This window comes from Nycticebus coucang, chromosome 4 (genome assembly GCF_027406575.1).
Source record: "Nycticebus coucang isolate mNycCou1 chromosome 4, mNycCou1.pri, whole genome shotgun sequence".
In the NCBI taxonomy this organism is placed as follows: Eukaryota; Metazoa; Chordata; class Mammalia; order Primates; family Lorisidae; genus Nycticebus; species Nycticebus coucang.
In genome coordinates, this window is record NC_069783.1 from 105492683 (window position 1) to 105508005 (window position 15323).

Genomic DNA, 15323 nt, shown 5'->3' on the forward strand with positions numbered 1-15323 from the left:
GGTTTCTGGGTTCAAAAATTACATTTAAATAAAGATATGGAAATTTCTGAATTTTAATGGCTAACTTTGGACCAAAACATGTACTTAGAAACCCTAGAAGCTTGATAGGGAAATACATGATGACATGGGAATACATGCACAAGGTGGAGCTGAGGCAGGACACAGCAGAGAAGCCTCCTGAGAGGCTCACGAGGATGTAATGAGGTTGTGGGGGCAGGCACCTGCTGTTTTCTGTGGCTGCCCAATGGCCACGCTGATCCCCGCGACGTTCATGGGCAGGGTTGTGACCCCCGGTGAGGAGACCACAGCTGCTGGGACGGACACGACGGGAGGCTTCGCCAAGGCCACCTGTGCAGGCTGAGGTGCCTGGGATGGCATCTGCCCTTGCGCCTGCAGCTGAGAAGTGGGAACCCGGGTCTAAACAACAGAAATAATGGAGAATCCAGAGAAATTCAGGATATTGTATGTTTTTCCAAACATTTCTCCACAAGGTCAAGCCATGAAAAAATTTACAAAGCCATGTTAATTTAAAGATTAACAAAATCAAAAGAGGCATGGGACTAGAGGGAAAGTGAGTGATGTGCAGTCTGGGCCACCACCACGCAACAGGGACAGGTCGCAGACTAACTCATGACTGAATCTGCCACCAACGACCAGATGGGGTGACAGCAAGACCTGCAGGTGAGTGCATGGTGCTGCCACTGTTCAGATGCTCAGACGGGAGTGTCAGAGATGTGCCTCTTCAGAGAGCAGATCCCACCCTGCTTCCTACAGAGGCCCCTGGCTATCCCCTCAACCTCCACAGGAGAGCTACCCTCCCCACCCCAAACTGCTGCCCAAACTCCTGTCTGGTGCTACCTCCTACTTATTGAGGACACGACTGCCAAGGATTTTTTTTTTCTTAAATTACACTTTTAAAAAGGGAAATGAAAATAGGTCTATTTTTTATATTCACGGAAACCGAGATTACCTAAGAAAACAGAAAGAGGTAATTAAAAATCACCCATACCCCTGGAATGACCCTATATATGAACATTAAAACTGGTATTTAGCTTCTGGCCATCATTCACCTCTGTGTGGCTTGCCATGAAAAAATGTAAAAATGGAGTAAACTATATTTTGTCTTCCTTTTTCTTGTTTGGATTTTTTTTGGCCGGGGCTAGGTTTGAACCCGCCACCTCTGGCATATGGGACCGGCGCCCTACTCCTTGAGCCACAGGCGCCGCCCTTGTCTTCCTTTTTCAATAATCACTTCCCAAAGTTGCTTAAGATTCCATTGTTGGCTCTATAATTTATTTAATGAACTTCTCAGTGATAGACATTTAATTTCTTCTAACATTCCTAACACGAGGCTTATTCCAGCTTATTCTATTCCTTTTATTTTTTATTTTTTGAGACAGAGTCTCTGTCACCCTGGGTTGAGTGCCGTAGTGTCATAGCTCACAGCAACCTCAAACTGCTTGACTCAAGCGATCCTCCTGCCTCAGCCTCCTAAGCAGCTAGGACTACAGAAGTGTAGTCCATGCCTGGCTTGTGTTTTTCTTTTTTTTTTTTGTAGAGGTCACACTATGTTGCTCAGGCTGGTCTTGTGAACTCCGGGCCTCAAGTAATGCTTCTGCCTCAGCCTCCCAAATTCCTGGGATGAAAGGTGTAAGCCACCATGGCTAGTCTCCATGCTTCACTCATTAGTTGGCCGTGACACCTCATATGCTCCTGGGCAAGCAATAACAGTTCAATTAAGATGTAAAGAGACTTTGCTTTTGGAAAACAAATGTATAAATGGGAACTTACAAGACGGGCCACTTGGAGGTTGGCTACGGTGGTGCCCGTGAGCAGGGCTCCAGGCCGTGGGGCCGTGACCGTGGTGAGCTGGGGGCTCTGCTGCTGCGGGGCCTGCGGGGGCTGCACTTGCACCTGCGCTGTTGGCTGCGGGGGCCCTGGCTGGGCCTGTGGCGGTGGGGGCTGCGGAGGCAGCTGCAGTTTCTGCTTCTGCATTTTGATGAGATGGTCCTAAAGCCCAAACAGAGGATCTTCTCTTCAACATCGACTATGTCCCATTCTTAAACCAGGCACCTTGACTTCAAGCCACTCCCCTACTGTCCATTACACACCAAAGTGAGTACCTGCCCATACGTGGTGTGCAAGCCACCCCTAAGGGCTTTCCCATGCTTTTAAGAGTTCATTTATTAAAAATTAGATTTCTTTTTTTTTTTTTGGAGACAGAGTCTCATTATGTCACCCTTGGTAGAGTGCCATGGTGTCACCGTCTCACAGCAACCTCAAACTCTTGGGCTCAAATGATTCTCTTGCCTCAGCCTCCCCCAAGTAGTTGGGACTACAGGCACCCACCACAACGCCTAGCTATTTTTTTGTTGTAGTTGTCATTGTCGTTTAGCAGGCTGGGGCAGGATTTGAACCCACAGCGCCAGTGTATATGGCTTGTGCCCTAACCACTGAGCTATGGGTGATGACCCTTAAAATTAGATTTCATCAATGAAAACTAGAAATAGTGGTTCTGACAGATAAGTTCATAGTAAAATTTCTAGGTTCTTATCTCTTACAATAAGCCAATTTCAATTGGTAGTACCATTAAATTTATTTATTAGTAAATAAGTTAAATAGTAAGCAATAATTTATTAATAAATCTCACTCAGGTCTTTTAAGAAAAATAAAAATGTCAAAATAACAAAATGCTTTTTTTTCCTTTATTTTAAAAGAAAATTTATACTGACTTGTTTATGACTACTGGATCTCCTAACATGCTGGAGAGGGAAATGACTTTGGGATTATCAGAAAGAGAATGATGACTATAGGGACCAGGCAAGCATAGGCGAGGAGGGCTCAGCCAGGAGAGAGATGCGTGTGGAGGCTGATTCCAGGAAGGTGAGACAGCACCAAGCAGGTATTTGGTATGGGGCTAAAGCCTAGCTCTGACCATATAACCATTGGCCTCTATTAAGTCCAGGAACTCCCAGGCACAATGCTCTACCTTAGCATGGACCGGGCAACTTCTTACGCTGATTGGAGTGGGTTATGTGGGGACTGCACAATGAGGCAACCACTGATCCATTGCAAGATGGCTGGTATGGTGGAGGAACTGTGCTTAAGGTCCACATAGAGCCTGATCAGCAACCACAGCACCACGGCTCTTATCCACTGTCCCTCAAGGGGCAGGGGTGGGTGTGCTGGTGGCCATGAGACTTCTCAGGAGGTCTGGCAATGTTCACAGAGGCTCACCTCCCCAGGCCCCTCTGCTTCCTCCTTGTGCCCAGGGAGTCGATGACCCTACTCAGGCCTCTGGCGACCCAGCAGCCAGCCACAGCTTGGAAATATATTCAGCATCTGGTTTTTACTACACAGTTCTGGGGGTTACTTCCTATAACAAGTATGTGTACAGATGACTCTTCCATTTATAGCAGGGATATAACATTTCCTTTTATGTGTTTACAGAAATAATGGCAATGCAGGTACACAGACGAGCAGACATCAAATACCTCAGAACTCCAATGATCAGCCTCTGAGAAACAACACTGCAGAAGAACTTCCCTAACAAAATGAGTTCCCACCACTCAGTCTCCTGAGACTGCTGAGGAGCAAGAGGGCTGTCACTAGCACTTTCTGGACAAGAATGACAGGAAGTTAGCTTTCCAGTCTTCTTTGGGGACGGAATCTCTCCCTATTAAGCTCATGAAAGCTAAGCAAGAAGGTATGTGTGGAAACAGGAAATTAAGATCTCCAAAAATGCTACCAACAGCTGTAAGACAATTCTCAAATGCATGATCAAAGGCTACCATATATAAATAAAACAAAATAAAAAGGTGAAGCTAAGTTTTGCAAAATATACTTTGAATTGCATCACACAACAAGGCACCATCATACATTTATGATCTCCAGTGAGATACATGAGTTTATGCTTTTCTTTTTTCTTTCAGAGACAGAGTCTCACTTTGTCGCCCTCGGTAGAGTGCCATGGCGTCACAGCTCACAGTAACCTCCAGCTCTTGGGCTTAGGTGATTCTCTTGCCTCAGCCTCCTGAGTAGCTGGGACTACAGGCGCCCACCACAACACCCAGCTATTTTTTTGTTGCAGTTTGGCCGGGGCTGAATTCGAACACGCCATCCTCGGTATATGGGGCTGGTGCCCTACTCACTGAGCCACAGGCACCACCTGTTTATGCTTTTCTGGGATATGCTCACCGGTGTCAACTTGCCCACAGCTTTGATCTGTGCGGGGGGCTGAGCCTGGCCCTGGATCTGTGGAACCTGCACCTGGGAAGGCGGTGGTGGCTGCTGCTGCTGCTGCTGCTGTTGTTGCTGCTGCTGCTGCTGCTGCTGCTGCTGCCTGAGGAGCTGGAAGTGTGCAGGGCTGAGGGCTTTTCCTGGAAGCTGAACCCCTGTTCCTGAGGAGAGGATTGTTTATTAGGACTGGACGGTGACATGGCTCCACCTCCCAACCCTCAGATGACCAGAAGCTGCCATTTCAATAAGCACCAGGCCTGCCTTTACCTTGGGTCACTTGGGGCACCAAAGACCGTGCTGGAGTTTGTACTGGGGTCAGGCTGGTGGTGGCCACAGCCGAGGCTGTCACAGATGTGACCGCTCGAACACCCTGGGTGGTTGCCATGGACACCAAGTCGGTGGCTGCTGTGGCTGGGGAGCCGACTGCCCGAGGCTGGGGCTGGCTGTGGGCCACCGGGGCAGGGGCAGAAGCTCCAGGTGTCTATAAGTGAAAACAGAGGAAATCACCAATTATTCCACCTGCACCCCAGGCCTTCTCACAGGCAGAGTAAGACAGAAAAGCACCCTAACTCCAAAGTTGAGGGAGGAGAACAAAGGGCAGCTCTCAGGGCTTTCACAAAGTTCTGCAAGAGTATTGGTCTTCTGGGTAAACTCAAGAGCTCCCATCCCTCTCCTCCCTCACACCTGTCCCAAGGACAGTAAGAAATTCTCCACTACCTCCAGATGCACATGGTTACCCCAAAACACAGAGTGTACAGTCCTCTCCACTACAGCCCCCAGTTTATACAGAGCTGCAGCCCCAAATGTGACCTTGTACATAGGGTCTTTATCTAATCTTAACTTCAATTGCCAAAAATTCAGAGCATCCTCAGGGCCCCCTGCATCCCAGCCTCTGGCCAGGGGTAAGGGCAGTAGCCTATGTGGCTCAGACCCTGCTCCACCCTCCGAAGTCCTACAACAAGTTGGAATAGAAGGCCTAATACTGACTTCGCACCTATGAAATTTCCTAAAATGTTCACTTACCCCCTTGATTCACACATGCATAACATATGTTCTATTTTCTTGGATTGTTTAGTGTGCTTTTGGTTTTTTATTTCTTTCAAGACAGGTCTTACTCCATTGCCCCAGGATGGAGTGGAGTGGTGCAATCATAGCTCACTTCTTTTTATTGCATGCTACTCATTATATTTAAAAATTATTCGTGGAGATTCTCAGAAGTCAAAAGATTCTCCAGCTGCCCAGAACACTACTAATCCAGGTCTACTTCACTTGACTTGAGGGGTTTTGGGGAATATTATCAACTTGAGCAGCAAAAAGACAGCAGAGCTGACTTGTTTCAACTTTTCAGGGAAGATGATATTACTTCTGGCTCACTTAGAGGTTCAGGCTTTTGGAGCCCTCACTCAATGTACCAATAGCATTTTAACTTTTTCACCTGGGCAAGGCTTGGACTTGAACTTGAATCTTCTTGTCCCACAAGTTGAAATTTATACTCAAGGTAAATACAGCTTTGATGCATCCTGTTTATCTCTCTCAGTTTCTTTTTTACCTTAGATTTTGGACTGATAACTATTCTTTTGCCAATTCCTTGAAACTTTTAAGATAATTTAAAAAATTTTTTAGCTAATAATTTTAGCTCATTAAAAGAGTGATATAAAAGTAATTTAACTCAGCTCGGTGCCTATGGCTCAAGCGGCTAAGGCGCCAACCACATACACCTGAGCTGGCGGTTTCGAATCCAGCCCGGGCCCGCCAAACAACAATGAGGGCTGCAACCAAAGGATAGATGGGCGTTGTGGCGGGTGCCTATAGTCCCAGATACTTGGGAGGTGAAGGCAGGAGAATTGCTTGAGCCCAGGAGTTGGAGGTTGCTGTGAGCTGTGATACCATAGCACTCTACCCAGGGTGACAGCTTGAGGCTCTGTCTCAAAAAAAAAGAAAAGATTAATTCCCATACATGATAAGCCTTAAACCTGACAGTGGTGTGGCCAAGGGGGCAGAGAGAGTAAACAAGAAAAAAAAGTAATTTAACTCATTTTATTAGAAACACAGAAGTCTTTTTTTTTTTTTTTTTGAGACAGAGCCTCAAGCTGTTGCCCTGGATAGAGTGCTGTGGCCTCACAGCTCACAGTAACCTCCAACTCATGGGCTCAAGTGATTCTTCTGCCTCCACCTCCCAAGTAGCTGGGACTACAGGCGCCCACCACAACGCCTGGCTATCCTTCGGTTGCAGCCGTCATTATTGTTTGGTGGCCCCGGGCTGGATTCAAACCGGTCAGCTCAGGTATATGTGGCTGGTGCCTTAGCTGCTTGAGCCACAGGCACCTAGCCTCTCTTTTTTTGAGACAGAGTTTCACTTTGTTGCCCTCGGCAGAGTGCCAGAGAATCACAGCTCACAGCAACCTCCAATTCTTGGACTCAAGTGATCTTCTTGCCTTAGCCTCCCAAGCTAGGACTACAGGAGCCTACCACATTGCCCGGCTATTTTTAGAGACAAGATCTCGCTCTGGCTCAGGCTGAGAAACAGAAGTCTTTGAGTATTGAAATCGTTTTTTCCAGGTGGTGCCCTATGGCTCAGTGAGTAGGGCGCCAGCCTCATATATAGAGGGTAGCAGGTTGGAACTCAGCCCCGGCCAAACAGAAACAACAACAAAAAATAGCTGGGCGTTGTGGTGGGCACCTGTAGTCCCAGCTACTCAGGAGGCTGAGGCAAGAGAATCGCCTAAGCCCAAGAGCTGGAAGTTGTGAGCTTTGACACCACAGCCCTCTACCGAGAGTGACAGAGTGAGACTCTGTCTCTTAAAAAAAAAAAAGAAAAGAAAAGAAATAGTTTTTTCCCCAAGCCTTTTCCACTCGAATCAAACCTACATATATGATATAATGCCTCTATTCAAAGACCACTGCCTAGGACATAAATCCATATTCTCTAACACAATCTAACCTCAAAGTTATACAGTGCCAAGCACATAGCAGCCACTTGTTCCGTGCTCCATTTAGCAGGGTGGCTTGCTGTTCTCTATACAAAGTCACTCCTGGTGGCACCTGTGGCTCAAAGGAGTAGGGCGCCAACCCCATATGCCCAAGGTGGTGGGTTCAAACTTAGCCCTGGCAAAACAAACAAACAAACAAAACAAACCCTGCAAAGTCACTCTCTACCTCTGACCTTTGCTCACACTATTTGCCCTGCCTTCAGAGGAGCCATTTTTGTGGATCACATACTTCCTATCCTTTAGAAGCCTATTGTTACCTTCTCCAGAAAGCTTCCCCTAAATCAGTGATCCTTAACCTTCCTAATGCCTCGACCCTTTAATGCAGTTCCTGTGGGTTGTGACCCACATGTTGAGAACCGTTGCCCTAACTCCACCAGCAGCCCACCACGTTACAGCAACATCTCTCTCCATTCCAGCCACAGAGCTATGTGAGACCCATGAAAGCCGCCATGATTTTGGCTCCTAGTTCTATGCCCACAGCGCAGGGAAAACACCCTGTTTACAGTCACTCAGAAAATCTATAGTGGGCTCGATGCCTGTAGCTCAGCAGCTAGGGCACCAGCCACATACACCGGAGCTGGTGGGTTTGAATCCAGCCCGGGCCTGCCAAACAACAATAGCTACAACCAAAAAATAAATAAATAAATAAATAAATAAATAAATAGCCGGCCGTTGTGGTGGGCACCTGTAGTCCCATTTACTTGGGAGGCTGAGGTAAGAGAATCGCTTAAGCCCAAGAGTTTAAGGTTGCTGTGAGCTATAATGCCATGGCACTCTACCCAGGGCGACATAGTGAGACTCTGTCTCAAAATAAATAAATAAATAAAATCTATAGTGAACAAATTACTTTGTATTTTAAATATCACAAATAAATGTCTTTCTCAAAATAAAACCTTAAAATGGTTTGTTGCAAAGCAGAAAGAAAAATAAATGAAATAATGTTAAGTCACATAAGAAAAACTTTAAATACATGTAATTTTTTTTTTTTTTTGCTTGGAGAGTTGTAATTTTTCTTTTCTTTCTTTTTTTTTGGAGACAGAGTCTCACTTTGTCGTCCTTGGTAGAGTGCTGCGTAGTCACAGCTCACAGCAACCTCCAGCTCCTGGGCTTAGGCGATTCTCTTGCCTCAGCCTCCCAAGTGGCTGGGACTACAGGTGCCCACCACAACACCTGGCTATTTTTTTGTTGTTTTTGTTGCAGTTTGGCTGGGGCTGGGTTTGAACCTACCACCCTTGGTATATGGGGCTGGCGCCCTACTCACTGAGTCACAGGCACAGCCTGAGTTTTAATTTTTTTTTTTTTTTGTAGAGACAGAGTCTCACTTTATGGCCCTCAGTAGAGTGCCGTGGCCTCACACAGCTCACAGCAACCTCCAAATCCTGGGCTAAAGCGATTCTCCTGCCTCAGCCTCCCTCAGCTGGGACTACAGGCGCCCGCCACAACACCCGGCTATTTTTTGGTTGCAGTTTGGCCAGGGCCGGGTCTGAACCCGCCACCCTCGGTATATGGGGCCGGCGCCTTATCAACTGAGCCACAGGCGCCGCCCTAATTTTTTAATTCAGATTTATTAACTTACATAGAGTAAAACTTACCTGTTTTAGGCATTCAGTTCTATGCATTTTGCCAAACACATATGTTACTGAAAGTAATACCACAGTCCAGATACAGAATAGCCATCACTCCTAAAAAGTTCTCAGGTACCTCCTTGTGGTCAAACCTCTCTATCACCTCCAGTACCTTGCGATCACTTAATCTGCTTTTATTTATTTATTTTAGACAGAGTTTCACTCTTTTGCCCTAGGTGGAGTGCCATGGTATCATAGCTCACAGCAACCTCAAACTCCTGGACTTAAGTGATCCTTTTGCCTCAGCCTCTGGAATAGCTGGGACTATAGGCACCTGCCACAATACTTGGCTTTTTTCTATTTATAACAGAGATGGGGTCTCACTCTTGCTCAGGCTGGTCTTGAATTCCTGAGCTCAAGCCATCTACCCACCTTAGCCTCCCAGAGTGCTAGGATTACAGGTGTTTGAGTCGCCACACCTGGCCCACTTATCTGTTTTCTGTCCCTATAGTTTTGCTTTTCTTTTATAATGTTATTTAAATGGATCACATAACATATGAACCATTTGAAACTCTGTTGATCTAGCAGCAAAATGCGCCTGAGATTCCTTCATGCTCATATATTTCAGGGGTCCATTCTTCCCTATGGCTGGGTATTGCCAGACTGTACAGATGTACCACCATTTACCAGTCCATTCACCAGCTAAAGGACACTGGATTGTTTTCCTTTTTAGCAATTATAAATGAAGCCACTATAAACATTCAGATTCTTTGTGTAAACCTACATTTCCCTTTCTCTTCAGAAAGTACTATAAACTGCTAAACTATACTGTAAGTTTATGTTTAATTTATGAAAGATGACAGAACTGTTTTCCAAAGTGATTAAGATTCTGCATTCCCACCAGCAACGTTAGAAAGCTCCAACCACTCTGCATCCTCACCAGCATCTGACATTGTCAGGTTTTTGTGTTTTTTAAAGCTTTCCTCTGATACATAGCATCATTCTGTGTGTGAGTACTAGGAGGGCAGGATCAACTCAAGAACTCACGACACTGAGGATAAAGAGGAGGGCACCAGGCAGAGATGGGAGAAACAAAATATTCTCACAGGTGCACAGCTAAGTATCACTGCATTTCCCTCATAAGTAATGAGGAGTACATTTTCATGTATTTTTTTTTTCTTTTTTTGAGACAGAGTCGGTAGAGTGTCATGGCGTCACAGCTCAAAGCAACCTCAGACTCTCGGGCTTAAGCGATTCTCTTGCCTCAGCCTCCCAAGTAGCTGGGACTACAAGTGCCCACCACAACGCCCGGCTATTTTTTGGTTGTAGTTGTCATTGTTGTTTGGCAGGCCCAGGCTGGATTCAAACCTGCCAGCTCTGATGTATGTGGCTGGTGCCCTAGCTGCTGAGCTATAGGCGCTGAGCCTTTCATGTATTTTTTATTCATCAATCTTCTGCACATGTCTTAAAGTTTTCTTATTATTGAAGAATTTTTATACAATTTGAGCACCAGTCCTTTATTAGGTATATTTTGAAAACATTTTCTACCAGTCTGTCTTTTTTTTTTTTTGAGACAGAGTCTCATTTTATCACCTTGGGTAGAGTACTGCAACGTCATAGCTCACAGCAACCTCAGTCTCTTGGGCTCAAGTGATCCTCTTGCCTCAGCCTCCCAAGTAGCTGGGACTACAGGCACTCACCACAACACCCAGTTATTTTTAGAGATGGGGTCTTACTCTTGCTTAGGCTGCTCTCAAACTTCTGAGCTTAGGTAATCCACCTATCTCGGCCTCCCAGAACGCTAGGATTACACATGAGCCACCACACCCGGACTGCTTTTCATATTCTTAATATTTTTCAAGGAGTATAAGTTCTTAATTTTGATTAAGTCTAATTTATTAATTTTTTTCATGATTCGTAGACTTTTGGTATCCTAAGAAATGTTTAGCTATAATCAAGGCAGAAAGATTTTCTCCTATGCTTTCTTCTAGAAATGTTACTGCTTGTGTTTAAAGTTTATGGCTTTACATGAAGGTCTTCCATCTATTTTGAGTGACTTTTTATATGTTATAAGTTATGAGTCTAGGTTCACTATCTGGCATAGGGCTACCTAATAGTCACAGTACCATCTACTGGAAAACCTATCCTTTCTTTTTGTTTTAGAGACAGTTTCTTTTTGTCACCCTAGATAGAGTGCTGTAGCGTCACAGCTCACAGTAACTTTCAGCTCTTGGGCTTAGGCGATTCTCTTGCCTCAGCCTCCTGAGTAGATGGGACTACAGGCACCCGCAACAACGCGTGGCTATTTTTTTTGTTGCAGTTTGGCCAGGGCGGGGTTTGAACCCACACCCTTGGTATATGGGGCCAGCATCCTACTCACTGAGCCACAGGCGCCGCCCACTATCCTTTCTTTACTGAATTCCCTTGCCATTTTTTAACAAATACACATGTGTGTGTATGTCAGTCTACTTCTGGACTCCTTAACCAATTCCATTCACCTACACATCTAACTGCAACAGTGTCCAGATTACTGCAGCAACACCATCTTCATAGGAAAGATACTTTTCAGATCCCAGGAGAGTCATCATTCTACTTGCCAAAGTGACTGTGAAGCATAGTCTCTTCTCGCTCAGGGAACATGCTGCCTTTAGGACTCTGACTAAATGGAAAACAGGATATACATTTAAACTCCTTATTCTCAGTCTTGTTTTGATGGAAATATCAAAGAGAAGCAGGGGCTTGACACTGGAGCACAGTGCTTAAGTTTGTGCTTAGGATTTCACAGCTCTCTTTCTCTCTGCCCAAGTGCCCACCACACTCCACACCAAGGGTCCAGACATTTCTGCATACATCAACCACCTCCTCTCCTGTGCCCCACCTAGTCCTAACACATGCTCCAGCAACATGAAATCAAGCCATGCCCTTGTGTGACATTGCGCCCCCCCAGAGAGCAATCATCTCCTCTCCGCTTCTTTGCTTCCACATGTGGACAGTGGCATGCATGTGGGAACACCTTTGTCATCAGAATCAAAGACTTATCCTTATACCCCACCCACCTTCTCTATAGAAATCATTCTGTGAGGGTAGATTTTCAACACACTCACATGCACACCCACACATGAAGCTCATATTTTCATTCCTTCAAAGTACTAAACAGAACCCATCCCCTAAACCAGTGGTTCTCAACCTTCCTAATGCTACGAACTTTTAATATAGTCCAAAGGGGTCAAGACCCAAAAGTTGAGAACTGCTGCCCTAAACCATCTAGAAACCTAAATGTTTCTGAAACTACAATAATGATTAGCTATTTATTTTACCAAATCCAAACAAGATTAGTACTTTTATCACTGATGGAACATTTAAAAGAAATAACCTCTCCAGATACGAAGTCCTGGTGTGCTACCCTACGTGAAGGGATTAACTCACAGTCAAGGACCCAGGAGCCACTGGTGAAGCAAGACGCTTGTTAATAGACTGGAAGGTGGCGGCTGGGACGCCCGCTATGGTGTTCACAATCACATTTCCACTCACAGTGCCTACAAAGACAGATACCGAGTAAGGCAAGAGAACAAGGAAAAATTAATTTCAATATTTCTTTCTTTTCTTTTTTTTTTTTTTTGAGACAGAGCCTCAAGCTATCACCCTTGGTAGAGTGCCGTAGCATCACAGCTCACAGCAACCTCAAACTCCTGGGCTCAAGCGATTCTCTTGGCTCAGCCTCCTGAGTAGCTGGGACTATAGGCACCCGTCACAAAGCCAGGTTATTTTTTGGTTGTAGTTGTCATTGTTTGGCAGGCCCGGGCTGGATTTGAACCTGCCAGCTGTGATGTATGTGGTTGGTGCCTTAGCCACTTGAGCTACAGGTGCGGAGCCTCAACATTTATTTCTGCATTCATCTTACCTGTTGGTATGCTTGTCCCAGTAACTGATGTTTTAATGGTTCCTGCCTATTTAAAAAAACAAACAAACAAAAAAAACAACTCTTAAATTTCATGGCACCTCTCCCCTGCATGAATCTTCTGAAGGCTGCTTAATTCATTCAGAATCAAATCTAACCTTGACTACAAAGGCCAACTTCAGCGCCACCCCCATCCTACTTCTCCACCTATCCCTCCCTGATACTCTGTAACTCCCTACCCATACTCCTGCCGTACCTTCCACCCCCAACCCATCTGTCCTGCAACCCACCAATCCATCTCCCCACCTATTAGTCCACCCTACCCTCCACCCCCCAACCCACTCCTATGTCCCATAACCCACCCATCCTTCTACTTCACCCTCTACCCCATAACCCATCCCTCTGCCCTATAACCCACCCTCCACCTCCTCACCTATCCCTCCAACCCCAACCCACCTCTCTGCCTCAAACCCACCTTCCACTTCCCCACCCATCCCTCCACCTTGTCTTACACCTCTCAACCCATTCCTCTCCCCCACATCCTATACCACCACCCTACCCATCCCTCTACCTCCCCACCCATACTTCCTTTGCCCTGACCTACACCACTCTGTTCCTTACCACCTGACTCCAGCCACACTGACCTTTCTGTCCCTCAACCAAATTCAGGATCTCTGCACTTGCTGTTTTTGTTCTTCTCATAACTGACTTCCTTGTCATTTAGGCCTTAGCTCAAATGCCAACTCCTCACAAAGGCTCTTCCTAACCAACCAGTCACTCACTGCTCTACCTTGATTCCTTCCTGTCAACATTTAAAATGATATCTGACAGATCTTGCTCTGCATGATGGCCTGACTCCCACAGAATGCAAACTCAGGTGAGCAGGGACTTCGACCACGTTGCTCACTGCGGCAGTCCTTGTATCAAGCAGGCATGTACTGTTATCTTTGGAATGAATGAAGAATCAAGTTGCCCAAGTACATATAAAAATTCCACTACAAGTAAATTTTCTAGGTTTTTTTCTTTTTTTTTTTTGAGGCAAACTCTCACTCTATCACCTGGATTAGAGTCCAGTGGCATCATCATAGCTCACAGCAGCCTCAAACTCTTGGGCTTAAGCGATCCTCCTGCCTCAGGCTCCTGAGTAGCTAGGACTAAGAAGCCCACCATCATGCCCCACTAATTATTCTATTTTTTTATAGAGATAGGGTCTTGCTCTTACTCAGGCTGGTCTTGAACTCCTAAGTTCAAGGGATCTTCCTGCCTTTACCTCCCAAGTGCTGAGATTACAGGCATAAGCCACCTGGCCAACCTATTTAAATGTAAGTTAAAAAAAAAAAAAAACAATAGAGGAAACGGGTCTATGTAAGAAAAGTATTTTCACATGTGTGACAGTTCAAAGTGCTTCCCTGTTCTCTGTGTGAGTCTATATACATGATTTCAGGGTATGCACCACACACACAGCCACACGTGGTAAAGGGTGGTACTGAAGTGTGGACATTGACAAGGAAGTACCGAAGATGTATGCTTGTGAAGAGCACCTAATACATGTTTTTAGGACATGGTAGCTTATCATGGTTCTCATTTGCACAACAGCACGAACAGGACCTGCTTTGTAGTTTGTAGGGAATAAAGGAGGTGAGTCTGTCACTGTTACGTTTTTTTTCTTTTTTGAGACAGAGTCTCACTATGTTACCCTCAGTAGAGCGCTGTGGCATCACAGCTCACAGCAACCTCAAATTCTTGGGCTTAAGTGATTCTCTTGCCTTAGCCTCCCAAGTAGCTGGGACTACAGGCACCTGCCACAATGCCTGGCTATTTTTTTGTTGCAGTTGTCATTGTTGTTTAGCAGGCCTGGGCCAGGCTCAAACCCGCCAGCTTCGGTGTATGTGGCTGGCGCCGTAACCACTGGGCTATGGGTGCCGAGCTCACAATTATGTTTTATAAAATCCCTCCCAAGGGGTAATCTCAAACTTCCCAAGAAGAGCTGCCTCCACTTCTCAAACTCAATGAAATCACTAAGCCCACAAAAACCCTGGAAGAGATATAGCAGGAGTTGGATGAAAACAAACTCCCTCTAGGGACAGACTGAACATTTTTCCTACTTCCTCAAAGTGAAAGGTCTGTAGGCTGGGGATGTGCTAGAACTGACAACAAGTATTTGTTTTCACAAAAAGCACTTGAATGAAGTGCAGGTGTGGCGGCAACTCCACATGGAGATGGAGCCCTCCTCACCAGCACTGCAGCGCCGCCCACGGTGGTGATTGTAGGCTGCCCCTTGGGTGGGGCCTGCACTGGCTGTGGCGGGGCCTGCGACTGGGGCTGGGGCTGGGACTGAGGCTGGGGCTGGACAGCTGGTGGCCCCGCTGCTGGCTGGCTGCTGGCTGCCTGTGGCTGTGGCAGTGGTGGTGGCGGCTGCTGTGGAGGAGGCGGGGGCTGCTGCTGCTGCTGTTGGGGTGGAGGCTGTGCCACAGCTGGCTGCTGTGCCTTTTGTTGGTCAGCCAAGGCCTGAGAGGGTCAAGAGAAGAGAGAAGCCGCTGGAGGAGCAGGACCTCAGCCTACGTACATCATCCCGGGTCCACCAGAGTCAGAGCCACCACATTTCCCGAGCAAGCAAAGGGCCCAGGGCAT

General features: G+C 46.2%; 1 protein-coding gene across 7 annotated transcripts in view; it reads right to left on the reverse strand.

The window, feature by feature from the left end:
• The window catches only part of EP400 (E1A binding protein p400), a 137578-nt gene that overhangs the window by 14060 nt on the left and 108195 nt on the right, over nucleotides 1-15323 (reverse strand). For all 7 annotated transcript variants that reach the window (XR_008379402.1, XM_053587150.1, XM_053587153.1 and 4 more), the window contains 7 exons: nucleotides 14928-15200; nucleotides 12696-12741; nucleotides 12221-12330; nucleotides 4507-4720; nucleotides 4198-4400; nucleotides 1792-2010; nucleotides 222-417 (listed from right to left, as the gene is read on the reverse strand). Coding sequence is in view for 6 of the 7 variants with exons in the window: in XM_053587150.1 (XP_053443125.1) it covers nucleotides 222-417; nucleotides 1792-2010; nucleotides 4198-4400; nucleotides 4507-4720; nucleotides 12221-12330; nucleotides 12696-12741; nucleotides 14928-15200 (1261 nt within the window). In the remaining variant the exon portion in view is untranslated. The remainder of the gene's footprint in view (nucleotides 1-221; nucleotides 418-1791; nucleotides 2011-4197; nucleotides 4401-4506; nucleotides 4721-12220; nucleotides 12331-12695; nucleotides 12742-14927; nucleotides 15201-15323) is intronic.